Below are 14,044 nucleotides of genomic sequence, written 5' to 3'. Positions count from 1 at the left end.
TTTTAATATTATCTACATGAAAAAATACAGAATTTCACATGTAATAAACCTGCCTACTAACGTACCGAGGAGGTCGTCAATTATAAAACTTCACCAATTGCTTATACATTTTGCAGGTACCTACAATGTATTTAATGATCCGTGACAATCTATGTTAGATAAACTATGCCATAACTATAACTGAATAAACTTATAGAGCAGACATTGTATGAGTTATGTGTAATCGTTTCTTATAACATATTTCTAACAGAAACGGGACGTCAAGCGAAACTGATGCGAGTGCCTCTCTTGTATCTAATGTATGGATTACAATTTATATATTTAATTTAAACAATTACTATACAATATTACAATTAATGTACCAATATTAGAAAACTAAAACTCTACCTGTCTATATTTTTTTCCCCTTCTGTCGATTAAACGATTGACAGAATACTAATTAAATTTTAAATGAATATAGAAGATATCACAAGGAGTATATCTTATTCACACAGTCTATTTTTTATTTTAACAACAAGAAACACAGTTACGGTTAGTCTTGAATTTGTCAGTTTAGTGTAAACTATCTCAAACTAATTTGGTCAGACATAGTCCAACTTAGTTCTTGATAGTTTCAGTGCATAAAATATTATATTTACAATTTTGCAATTTAGCTCGTGTATGTACTCAAACGTACCTTTGGTACAATTTTGAGCCGCATTTTTTAGTAAACCAGGCTTTAATGTTAATAACTTACAGGTTATTTTTCCACTTCACTTGCGGTCACTGAAAATAAGACAGCTATCATAATTTCTAGTCTCAACATTATTGGCTCTACAACTATCATCCCTGTGTATTTTTCGTATCCCCCAGGCGTCTTCGACACAAGTATAATTAGTTTTTTTTTCACTAACGAGCCACCGTCGTGCCTTTGGCAACAGCTGTCCCCGACAAAGTCTAACGTTGGCTAAATGTCGCATACGACATTAAAATACAATTAAGACTAGAAAACTATATTTTAGAATAGTCATTTCTATATTTGTAGTCGACAATTTTGTGTATACATTTTCTTATAAATACTTTATGTCAACAATGTTATTGTAACGAAATGGTTATAAAAACGATAAAAAGGAAAGATGATAGATATTTACCTACTCAATATAACTTGTTGAATCGTCTAAGCCGCCTGCCTGGGCACGTGCGCTTTATGTCTGCAGTCAAGCATCTTGCTTAATAAGCTGTCTTGAATGGAAGGCTCATTAAAAGCAATTAAATTTTAAGGGTGACCTTTAAGAATATTTTAGTCCTTACGAATAGCAACACATGACTCTTATGCTATTCGCCTCAGGCATTATACCGCAAATTCTACCAAATTATCGAGTATTGCCCATTGTGCTGTTTATGCTTAGGCGACGGTTGCCATTTTACATCAGGCGCGTATTCAGCTTGTTTGCCATTCCAATTACTTAATAAATCAATTATCGTTCTTCGACCATAGCACTATTTCCTGACATTAATAATAATAATATCCTTGGACAATTCACTCTACGCCATCTAGTCTCAAATTAAGCTGAGTTTGTGTTATGGGTACTATATTTATACTACTGATAAAAATACATAGATACTTTTTTTGTAAATACGTAGATATATAATATAGATCAATCAATCAATCATACTCATGAATACAATAATTTGTACCGTGCAAGGAATCGAACCCGTGAATAATTAGACGTAAAGCGACATGCTAAAACACTAGACCACCGAGGCCGTCGTTGATTAATATGTATTTTGATTTCTACTACTTATTAAATAGATATTGTCGACTTGTTACGTAAGGAATATAATCCCAGAGCGATGTAGAACTAGTGGTACACCAAAACAACCGGTATAAATATCGCTGTCCCCTGTGTAATTAGGACGTGTTAAGTGGAAGCCATATAAGCACGCCACCCGAATACTGGCATAGGATCAAGTAACGAGCGGTACCGGCCACAGTTGTTACGTAATTAACGTTTTTATGTGATTTACTCAGTTTGTAATCATTTGTATATTAGTTGTATTTCAGCAAGCTACATATAAAGACAGTATAGAATCGCAACGTTTATTTTATGCACATCTATGTCATAGTAAAAAAATGCTACTATGACGATATAACAACATGCAGAAACTTCATATATCTATAGGTTAAGATTTGCAGCCAACGCAAATTTGTCAGACAATTTGAGTTTGTCAGAAAAAATACCCGTCCTGAGTCCATGAAGTACCTACCTAATAGTAATACCTATTATGTTATCTGTGCTAATAGCAAAATCACTAAATCAAAAATCCACCGTAACTGTTAGGTAAACAGATCAATTTATTATGTATGTGCATAGATAAAGAAAAAAATCTTGTTAATATCAACAAAGTACATACCAATTTTAATTGAAATTAAAACCTCTCGGCTATTTTACACTGTTAGGATTTTCTACTATTACAATTACTCCTACAAATTAGTCGCTCTCGTTTATACTTTGTACCAACATTTTCGGGCGTATTTTCTGTAATAATTATTGGATGCTTGAGCTGCATCCGCTTCTGTGCTTCAAACAGTTTAATCGACCGACAATTTGCTGCCGCTGTCTCTATTAACTTGAACCTGTAATTTTGGCTACGTAACCCTTCATTTGGGTATTGTCGGTCCCCACATTTCGGTGCTCCAATTAGGGCACGTTTATTGTACCGTTAACTTAATGAATTCCGCCACACTCGCTCTACTGTTTGATCTGCATTACACTAATAGTAGGAAGGCGTTTACAGAACTAGACTCTCAGACAGACGCAGGTTAGACTTTTGATCTCTTTTCTACTGTACATATTAAAATACATTTAGTGATGGTGCAGTGTTGTTGGATACTTGAAACCGTGTTACATCTACTCTAGTATACTTCATAATTTTTTTAGTTCAGTCTGATTGAGATTCATCAATAACATCAGTAAAATCTAATTAAGTTTTTGAGTACCTATGTAATATCATAGGTACTCAAAAAGGTAACTGTTGCCTGTGTTATCAAGTATTTAGTTTATAAAATTTGCAAGCGATTATCTACATAACTTTACTATTAGAAGATTTTTCTAGTAAATAATTAATAAAGATTGCTTAAGAGACTTTTGCTAAATTACCTACTGTACACACAGGTTTTTATACTGATGATAAATAGGCAACTAAATTTTACTTAAAAACTCATGCACCAACAATAGATCTATTCCATAGACATAACAAAATATGCTATCCAATCAATGTCAATTTTACTTATCAGATTAAAATCAATAATAATATATCATAACAAAGCGTAGATATTAATTAGTTATTCTATAGACAATTGAATAATGTCGTCACGGAAAATAGAAGATATTCACTTAACTTTATTAAATAAGTTACTCTCAGATTCTGGATTGGAGTGCATCAGATCGGCACCAGAATCACTGGAATCATTTTCCTCATTAGAAGAAGCTGAGGAAGAAGGTACCTATCTGTTAATCCACTGCGATTTCTAATATTTTTTAATAATGAATGCGGAATGGTCTCTCTGCCGAAAGAAGAATGAGTTTACTCGTTCGGGTCTCGACTATATATTCCTTTGGTTTAGAAACCTTCACTTCATCTGAGCTTGTTTTTAAAGAACGTACAAAACACTAATATAAAAGTTCCTTGATGAACCCGAACCAAAATATGAAATAGAATATTAACTCTTATAAAAAAATACCTACTACAATACCAATAGGATATCGGACATAAGGTTAAGGCTCTTGGCGGGCATATATTTTTTTCCATTTATTCTAAATGCACCGCGGACGCAACTGGCATTTACAGCTTCATCGAACGATACTTAGCGAGTGCAGATGGAACTCCAAACCCGCGAATGACATATTATAAAACTAATACCTAACTGTAATTATATTAAACTCAATACCTAATACGTTTTTACGTTAGCCTCACATGAACAACATGAAGAATTGATTTCTGAAGAAACACAAGAAGGAGAAGACAAGCAACTAGTTGTTGAAGAGGTGCAAGCTGAGGAACCAGAAGTCAGTTAAAGATACAGATTTCTTACAGCATTTGTACACATGAGTATCATTGTATCATTAAGCTTATTTTCAAAAAGGGTAGATACATTGAATGGTTAGGATATCAAAAAAGCAAATGTGGACAAGACATATTTCAGACAAATAATTAATAAATTAAATTCAGTTTTCCCTTAATCATTTCATCCAACTGATTTAAGAAAGTCCTTTGCAAGAGCTGTATTGTAGTTAGAGATGTATGATTATGATAAAAATTTTAATTGATTTGACTTCTCTGCAAGGTATTCCCAACGCCCTCCTTAAGAAGAGTCATTCCTGAGAAAATCCGAAAAATAGAAGAGCAGTACAGGATTCATGTACTTCCAGAAGAGTTTAAAACTGATATCGATCCTGCAGCCATACCTACGATAGCTCATACTGCGCAACAGAAGTACATAGATAGTTTAGCAGAAATTGTGGGCTGTACTGAATATAAGAGCAGCTTGGCGGAGTTTTGGTTTCTAGACACCTTAGCTAATTTACTTAGAAGAGCACAAGAAGACGAATTAGATAGACGTAAGTTTTGCAGTAACAAATCTATTTAGTAGATATATTATAAAACTATTATCCGCAATTTCATCTTTTATTTTAATATAATAGTTAGACTATATGTCCATCCACTAAGATTATACAACTCCTTTCAAGATTACAAGATCCTTTCAGCCGTTAAGTTGTAGTAAGGCAACAAACAGATAGGTAGATATATTTATGCTGTTAAAATATTAGTACAGATTTGGATTTTAATCGTTAAGACGTTGAGCAGTAATGACCTTATCAAAATATTAATTCAGATACCTAACATTTTTACAACAAAGATAGTAGGTAGTAATCGAATACAGTTACAATTTACCTGAATGTAAAGTCACCAGAGCTCTTGAACGCTAGAAAAGAATTTTCCCTCGACCTTTGGAGCAGTAGGCAGGTATCCTTTATGAAGAAACTTACATACATATGTAAGACTAATATAGGAAATAGACTGTAGATCTTAGGGACAACAATATGTATCAACATACATATTGTTGTCCCTAAGATTTAAACTTTTCAGCAACTCAGGCCGTACTCATACTGTGGTTTTGCGAATGGATGAAAGAAATACAACACTTTGATGCAGCTGATCGAAAGAGAATGATGAGACGTTTTCAGGTAAAATAAAACATGCTTTATTGTAACATTCATGCATGTACCAGGGCAGAGGTAAACTCATTACATCTATGGCTATTTTTAGAGCCTATATTTCATAAAATATTTTTTTTTATATTAAAAAATTAATGACATTTGTCATGCAAAATGCCATTGTTAATGTAACTTTATACAATATAGTAAAAGAACATGGAGAGAGTATAGAGACTCCAGATCTATGGTACGAACGGTAGTGGGTCAAACAAAACCGATAGCAGTAACAGAAGGTGTACATCAGGGCTCAGTACTAAGCCCCTTCTTGTTTTGCCTGGTTCTTGACTCACTCACAGAGGTTGCGCAGGAATCAGCATGCTGGACCTTCATATACGCAGATGATGTAGCGATTTGTACAGAAAGTCGCATTGAGTTGCAGGAGTCGCTTCTGTATTGGAAGCATCAGTTACAAATGGGTGGTCTAGTGTTGAATATTGCGAAAACCCAGTACATGGCTATGAATGTGCCAGATACCTCCGATAACAGTCCAATTTCCATTGAAGGGCAAATGATCACCATGTCGATCAATATAAGTATCTGGGAAGTATAATGCACAACTCCGGGAATATAGAATGCAATATTCAACAGCGAATAGCTGCAGCGTGGCTTAAATGGCGAGAAGTGACTGGTGTTACATGCGACAAGAGAATGCCTGTTAAACTCAAAGGGTTAATTTATAAAACAATTATAAGACCCGTTCTTATGTATGGCAGTGAAATATGGCCCGTAACCCAAAAGAACGTGCATACCATCCAAGTTGCTGAAATGAAGATGCTGAGGTGGATGTGCGGTATAACCAGGCTCGATAAAATCCGCAACGAGTACGTACGAGGAAGCCTGGCTGTTCGCGACATTGCTGAAAAAATGCAGGAAAGTAGGCTGCGATGGTATGGACACGTGAAGAGAAAGCCGCCTGATTACGTCGGAAACCTGGCACTGCAACTTTCTATTCCTGGTCGAAGGGGCAGAGGCAGACCAAGGAAGGGATGGGAAGATGTTGTTGCTAGGGACATGATAGAGTGTGAGGTCTCTGAAGACGATGTCCGGGACAGGATAAAATGGCGGACAAAGATAGGGAAAGCTGACCCCACCACCATGTGGGATATATAGCCAGGAAGAGAGAGAGAGAGAGTAAAAGAACATGGAGACAATTTAATAATATCCTATTTATTTTCAGGATAATATGCTTTCTGCAGCAAAATTTATAGCCGAAGAAGAGCGTATTCCTACACCAACTGATGCGGGTATTTACTATCGTGCTCCTGAGGAGATACCCGAGGGTCAGCCCCTCCAGAATGTTCCACCAGAGTATACACGACACGCATCAGTCACGTTCGAGGGTGCAGCGTTTGAATGCTCTCTAAGAGACCTTACAAAGATTATACATTATATTTTTGACTTGTAAGATAAGTTTAACCTACCCTAATACTAAGACACCATAGTACCTATTTGCCCACGTGCTCATGACCTTGCATTGGTAGACTAAATTTTAATATTTACCTACTCATAATATCTTATTAATAGGTATACCTACTTATGCTTTCCCTGGTAGTCTTTTATTAGTGGAGATACCGGCGCATTAGATTCTATTGCTGTCTAAAACTAACGGTTTATTTTAGTTGATGATAATGGTATGGTGCACCCGCCTGCGCTAACGGTATACGCCGGCGGAATACCAGTAGAGGATGTTATAATGAGAAGTCAAATCAGTACATAGCTGCAAATTCACTACTGTACCTACGCTTATCACTTTCGATATGATGAGCAGTCACTAGTCTGTAATTCCAATTTGTACATAATAAATGTAGGTAAACTTTAAACCAGTTTGTTATGGGTTGTTTCACCATACATTTTTATATTACCCATATAAAAACGTTAATCCTGCCCTAATGTCTACTTTCGAAGAGTTGATCTGGATCTTTAAACCCCGATAGACAGGAAGTAGTGTTGATATAGCCAATACACATGAACCTAGAACTAAATTCAACTAAATTTTTTTTATAGATATGCACTTTATCTACTTAAATACATAGATACTACACTAATGTATTTTTTCTTTTATAAATATCAATCGTCATACTTACATATTATATGTAGATAGGTATATACTTTTAATTTACTTGCATACCTGCCTTAAAGCTTACCTTTAAACTTTCATCGCGTTATCGAATATCTCTCAGGTTCAGCACAGACTATCAATATGATCTGGTGCGTTCGATCTTCACATTTAGTCCTGAATACACGCTGATAGATGTCCCCTACCAGATACAGAATCCAAAGTCCCTTTACGCGCCTTTGAAATTCAAGCCTAAAAAGGAGAAATCACCAAAGAGTGATAAACCGGGTGCGAAAGGGAAAAAGAAGGATATAGACACGGAAGAATATTTGGCTTTGTTGGAGGTAAGATTTTTCAGTTATTGTTTATACTGCAGTCATGTCCTTTCCGTTGCTTTCGCTACCTTGCTTTAGTATGCTACTCCTTACAGAAGTAGATAATTTTAAGGTACCTAACGTTACTTTGCGGCAATTTTATGCAAGGCACTTACAGAAAATAAAATCACGTTGCTTGCCATTTTTCTGATATCTCAAAAGATATTAGAAATGGTAAAAGGTAAACGCGGTCGTTTGTAAAGATAAATGTTTGATACTGCAACTACACGTAAAAACGTCTAGGATTTACAATTAAATATAATAGGTACAGATTGGAGCTTTTCTATATTTAAAGGGATGTTCTGGCGTTACTGGAAAATGTAGTGCAAGTAAACATTTGCAAGGATAAAATTTTAAGTTTCGCTCCTACTAATTTTTTTTTTTAATCTGAATGTTAGGGAATTTTGGGGGAAAACTAAAGGATTATGCCACAACAATTAATCTATTTGTATCCTAGATTACATATTATTATACATATCCTGAATTAGCAGATAGGATACTTATTACCTTAATTTTTATTACTACAACATTATCTATGTTGTTACCAGCTAAAGGCCAAACAAGAACGGGAATTACAGGAACAAGAAGAAAGAGACCGCGAAGTGTGGCAATATCGTAGTCACATACTACCACTGAACTTGGCAGCCGATGATGCCTTCTTTAACAAGTACTGGCCGCCACCACCGCCGGAGCCGGTACCGGAGCCCGAACTAGAGCCTAAGGGGAAAGGAAAAGGGAAGGGCAAGAAATAATTGTAACATGACATTAATAATTCTTCGCTACGTACCTAAAGTACCTTAGGATTTACAAATTTTGGAAAATGTAATTTATTGTATAACTAGTAGTTTCCCACTAATAGGAAGCAATTTTTTTAAATAAACTATAGGTACTTTTACATAGTGTTGTATTGATATTTATATGATTGCGTTTCTGAAAATTTGCGGCACATGCACAAGACGCTCAAAATGAAAGTCGGCCATCTGTAGACATTTCAAGATACTATTATGATTAATTCACAACATTAGTCGTCAATTATTTATGGGTTATTAAGTTGGCGGGACACCAGTTGAGGATAAAGTAAGAAACTTTTAAGGAATATAATATGTGCGACTTTAATAATATTAATATTCACATAGTAAATCTGCTCAAAATATGCCATACAAATCACGTCTAGGCAAATGTAAATGTAAATTTATTTGGCCACTTTAAGTATAACAATTTATAATTTTTTTATTAATAGATATCTACTTTTAGTATTTAATCGTAATTGTATAATAAAACATCTTGTTTACGATTATAATTGCAATTATATTTCATATCAATAAAACTTTGTTTGACTGTACATTCAAAGCCACTAACATACCACATGTACCAGTACCATAATGCCGGAATGTATTTTGAGCATCAAACCCCTCGTGTACAGTCCCACAAAAGACAAAACGTACAAGAATAACATCTTTGCGTCAGTACGGTACTTGTGCAATATAAATACATACAATATTATCAATTTACAATAAAATTATTATCACTATAATTAATATTGAATAAAACCGTATTAATCTGACCAAGACAAGAATAGAAGGGCTATGAATTTTATTTGGATGATGACACAATTTTTAACTATTGGGCGACTTCTTATGCGTATACATTAGACCCGAGTTGATGGTGTTCAAATGACAACAATAATAAAAGCTTGTGTTATGGGTGTACCAGGCCACTGATATAAATACTTTTTTGTAAATTCATATATAATATAACATAGAAAACACCCAGACCGATACAATCATTATCATGAATACGAATGTTTCCATCGTGCAAGGCATCGAACCCGCGATCATCGTAAGTAAAACAGTGTGCTAAACCGTTAGACCACCGAGGCCGTCAACAGAGTTCCCAATAATAGTAGTATATCAGTACATCCCAGTTTCCCAGTATAGAGTACCCATACACAAAGCGTCAAACTTTTAGTTCGAAACATAACTGTTAATGTGCCACTATATATAATAACTCTTGGTCAGTTAGAATGGAATATGTATCTACTGATTTGGTAAGCTCGTGGTAGACAACACAGGTCTACATAATTACACTATACAGTCGCTATTACACCATTATTTAAAATATACAATGCTTGCGCGCTATAGCGTGGTACGGGTGACAGCCGATACCTATTTACTATATGGCAGTGTTTCTCAGTAATTTTTAATATGTGAACCATTTGTAACTACTAAAACTACTACTATTGAAAACTAGCATTCCAGACAGCAAAAGCCGTCCGACTAGAAAATTATTTGATAAATTAAAATTCTCTAAAATAGATCTATTATATTTTTTGTTGGAAAATAAACAGTGTCTAAAATAGTATTTTTAAACATATACAGCTTTATAAACATAAAACGTAAAAATAAATGAGACTTTTAGATAAAGCGCGAATTTAATGACAGATATCTATCTGATGTCTATCTACCAATCACTTTGAACAATATATTTAGCCTACGTACAATCATACATACATCGTATCAATCCATATTCGTGACATTGTCACTACATGTCTGTCCCTAACACCACGCTATAACGCACAAATTGTAAATCATTACATCAATAATCTAATACAATCACAAAACTACAGTTGAGCCAGAACAAAAAACTACAATTTCAGATTATCAGTGTTACATTTATAATTAATTAATGTTCTTATTATTAACAAGCACTATGAGGCGGATTATAAAAAATATATATAGCTAATATATATACAGAAATTATGGTTAGTGCCATACACATTGTCGTTATGTTTGTTGTTCGACCATTATTTTTCTCGTATTCTCCATATGTCGTTAATTTGTATCTTGTAGCTAGTTACTTGTATCTAGATATTTACTATGTAACTACCTGAATATACACCTACATGTATAATTAACTACAGAAAAAATATAAAATTAATATTCGCCAGTAGTATACCTACACTTTCATAATTTAAACTGTTTAAACTATGGTTAATTTTAAAATCAAATAGAAATAGTAATTCAGCAGGGATTGCCATCTCTGCGATATAATCAGATGTTTTATTAATTAATACTTTAATGTTTACATTTTATAGATATATATTAAACTTAGAATTATTATATATTCTAGTAATGTATATTATTGTTCACATTGAGCTTCAAACATGTCATCGTAATTGTTTCAGTAGGAGGTGCTTTTATAGTATAGTATATATACATTTATAAAACTTATAATTTATAATATTGTAATACATGTACTACAAATTATTTAACAAATAAAAATATATGTTACTTTTGAATCCATTATGGAATGAAATATTGAGCAATTAATTACTGTTAAACATGGAAATAGTGACAACATCACAAAAACAACTGTATAATGATTAATTTTTTAAAGGCAATAAACCATTCAAATATTAATATGAAATGGAATGGCTAACAAGCTGAAGACCTACTTGATAGGAAGTCGTAATCTGCTATATACATATTCTTATATGAATGACACAAAATTGATTGTGACAACCACACTTGCTCAAAAACTCATGCGTTATCATTCCTGAGAACTCAAATATCATGCTTTCGCATTGTGTTATTTACTGTAGATATAAAATATTTTTATACATCCTACAATTATCATAAACGTCCTTGTAGATTTGTCGCTTTTGAAAGTATGTCAATAATTAAATGTTTCAATCTTAGAATGATGTATGCATGCATCTGAGAAAAATTAAGTTTTGAAATTTATTTGTAACCTCAGAAATATGATAATATAACACATATATAAAAAATATTTTATAATTTTGACTCGATATTTAACTGATAAAATTATAAGTACCTACATAATATCAAATTGGCACCAAAGTGTTTTTGTGTGTATCTATGTATACATAACCTAAACTTATTGTTAAACATAAGACGAGCTAAAATGATTTTTGGTTATATTACGTATTAATTATTGAAAATTATATTACCTAATTGACTAATTACTCTATGAATATTGAAATGCTTGATACTCATAAATGAAAGTTAAAATATAGTCATATCTGCAACATTGGTTTTGCATCTATATATGGAAAAGTGCATATTCATCAATGGAAAACTGAAAGATGTTTGACGGCTCATGCAATTTTTTTTTCATGTAATGTCTGTGGCATCACAAATGTATTGTGATACCCGTGGAAACCAACATACAGTGCCATTCTTGATGGCTAAATTTTTATGCAACAGACAACTTAGTTACCAAATACACAACATACTCCTAAATTTGTTTAAAATAAACATTAACATAAAGCATGCTTTATTCTAAGATTACAATAACTTACTGACTGCACAACTATTTTAAATATTGCACATAATTATATTACTAATACATACATTTATACGAACTATGGAGAATATGCAACAGTCAGAAAAGAAAATTCTTAGTCATAATACTTAACATAATATTAGTATATAAAATGAAAGGAAAGACAAAAGAAATAGTAAAATTAATAATATTCTACTGATATGAAAGTCGTATATTTTCTGGGACACAAAAGATAGTAGTTAGGTAAAACAAAAATAATAAAATCTACTCGTCCAAATAAGATAAAGAAAGAGACAAGTACTAGTAAAAATATTAAAATGAATTAGTTCAATTGTGTTCTAATGCTGTAAAAAAGGGATTAAAGAAATTAATTTATAATTTAAAGACATAAGTCTTTTTCTGCGGATATTTAATAAAATAATTCATACATAAATGTTGTTGTTTATTAATGTCCATATTATATATATAAAGTGTTTTTAATATTCAATAACCTATAAATGTGTTTTAATATCCACCCACCAACAAAATAAGGACGTAATTAAATCGACAAAATGTCTAACTAGTCCAATGACATAATTTTGAATTTTATTCTGGAATGTAGTTTGTCAATTAAGCTTTAAAATATTTTCAAGCTCACTAGTTTTCAGTCTTCAAACCATACCCATAAATAAATAAAAATTATTACAGACAGATTCCCTTATTTTTACAATACTGATGGCAATATAGAAATAAAATTAATAAATGGACTTTTAGACAAATAGACACACGTTTGTAGAAATCATTTCATAAAGAAAAATATTAAAATACTAACTCCATACATTCTCGTCACAAACAGAAAGTCAGTTGATGCTAAAATATAAAGATTATATAGCCTTTATAGAAAAATTGAAAATATTATTCTGGTATATTGTAACTTAAAAATACTGGTAAAAGCTCGTTTGAAATTAATGGTTCGAGTACTAATATAATAAATGCATTTTATTTTTTGTAATCTGTAATATTCTTTATTAACTACACGGCAATTTGGTTGGCCATAAACATTGTTTATTTCGTAAAATGCAAATGTCTTACATTTGCATTTTACGAAATAAACAATGTCCTCCTTCAAACGTTCCTATATAAGCAGACGTGCATTATTAAATTAAATTAAATTAATAAATATTAAAATAACTGTAAAACAAAACACGGAATAATATCTAGTCCCAATCTAAGCGCAGCTTACAGATATTATGGACACTAGACAACTTATACGCGTACTTAATATACATTCTTTATAAATATATACATAATACAAATAGATAAATAGAACCAAACTTAAGAAAGATCATTAGAAGGTGAGGTTGTCTGCTAAAACGCTAGACTACCGACATCGTAAGTTAATTAACATTAATATAAGAAATGATGACTAAACGTCTATAATATATGAGATGGGACCACGATTTGTAATTTTTAACAATAACTATTGAAATACGTATTAATGGTTTTTTCTTTGGGGCCATACATAACTTACATCATATCAATTTCAGTAATTTATACCACAAATGCAAAAAATATTTATATAGTCAAAGTTTCATATCCCACTTACAGAGAATAATGAAGTAATTATATATTTATAAAATTTTACATTTCATATTACAATAAAAAAGAATCGTAAGATATACAGATAAAGCAAAAATCAAATGGTACCCTTTTGCACTAATTTTTTTTCTCACTATCCGATATATATTTTTATCCAAAATGAAGTTTTATATAAATTAGTTATCAAAGACCATTCTTAACACCACCCCACACCTTACCAGTCTACATATAACCTCAAAAAATACATTACATAATTCTTCATTTATTTCTACTCACATCACATATTGTAATACATAACTATAATATAATAATTTAGAAATTCGAATAAACTCATGACTATTGAGATTCTAATTCCATATGTACATCGACAAAAGCTAACGTAACAAAGAACCAATAGCTCTCCTAGACTAATTGATTATGGTCTACTGTGTGCAATGATTGATCTATGGTACACAATGTTTTTGTTATACCCA

At 32.3% G+C, this 14,044-nt stretch overlaps 1 protein-coding gene across 1 annotated transcript; it reads left to right on the top strand.

Moving 5' to 3' along the window:
• Positions 1–3,317: 3,317 nt before the first annotated feature.
• Positions 3,318–9,319, top strand: LOC131841291 (uncharacterized). Its single transcript, XM_059189602.1, has 7 exons — positions 3,318–3,483; positions 3,952–4,049; positions 4,328–4,601; positions 5,131–5,228; positions 6,436–6,659; positions 7,439–7,658; positions 8,237–9,319. Exons 1-7 carry the CDS (start codon positions 3,348–3,350, stop codon positions 8,438–8,440), a joined length of 1,254 nt encoding a protein of 417 aa, XP_059045585.1. The 5' UTR covers positions 3,318–3,347; the 3' UTR covers positions 8,441–9,319.
• Positions 9,320–14,044: the final 4,725 nt, after the last annotated feature.

This window comes from Achroia grisella, unplaced genomic scaffold (genome assembly GCF_030625045.1).
Source record: "Achroia grisella isolate CSIRO2021 unplaced genomic scaffold, CSIRO_AGI_Agris_v1 utg1576, whole genome shotgun sequence".
NCBI lineage: Eukaryota > Metazoa > Arthropoda > Insecta > Lepidoptera > Pyralidae > Achroia > Achroia grisella.
Note: the sequence above shows the minus strand (reverse complement) of the source record. Positions and strands in the feature narration are given on the sequence as shown.

Excerpts from the sequence above, each read along its gene's own strand:
- LOC131841291 (XM_059189602.1), top strand. The coding sequence starts at position 3,348 with ATGTCGTCACGGAAAATAGAAGATATTCACTTAACTTTATTAAATAAG. Across the intron at positions 4,602-5,130 it reads AGAAGACGAATTAGATAGAC|CAACTCAGGCCGTACTCATA; the intron begins GTAAGTTTTGCA and ends TAAACTTTTCAG. Across the intron at positions 6,660-7,438 it reads ATACATTATATTTTTGACTT|GTTCAGCACAGACTATCAAT; the intron begins GTAAGATAAGTT and ends AATATCTCTCAG.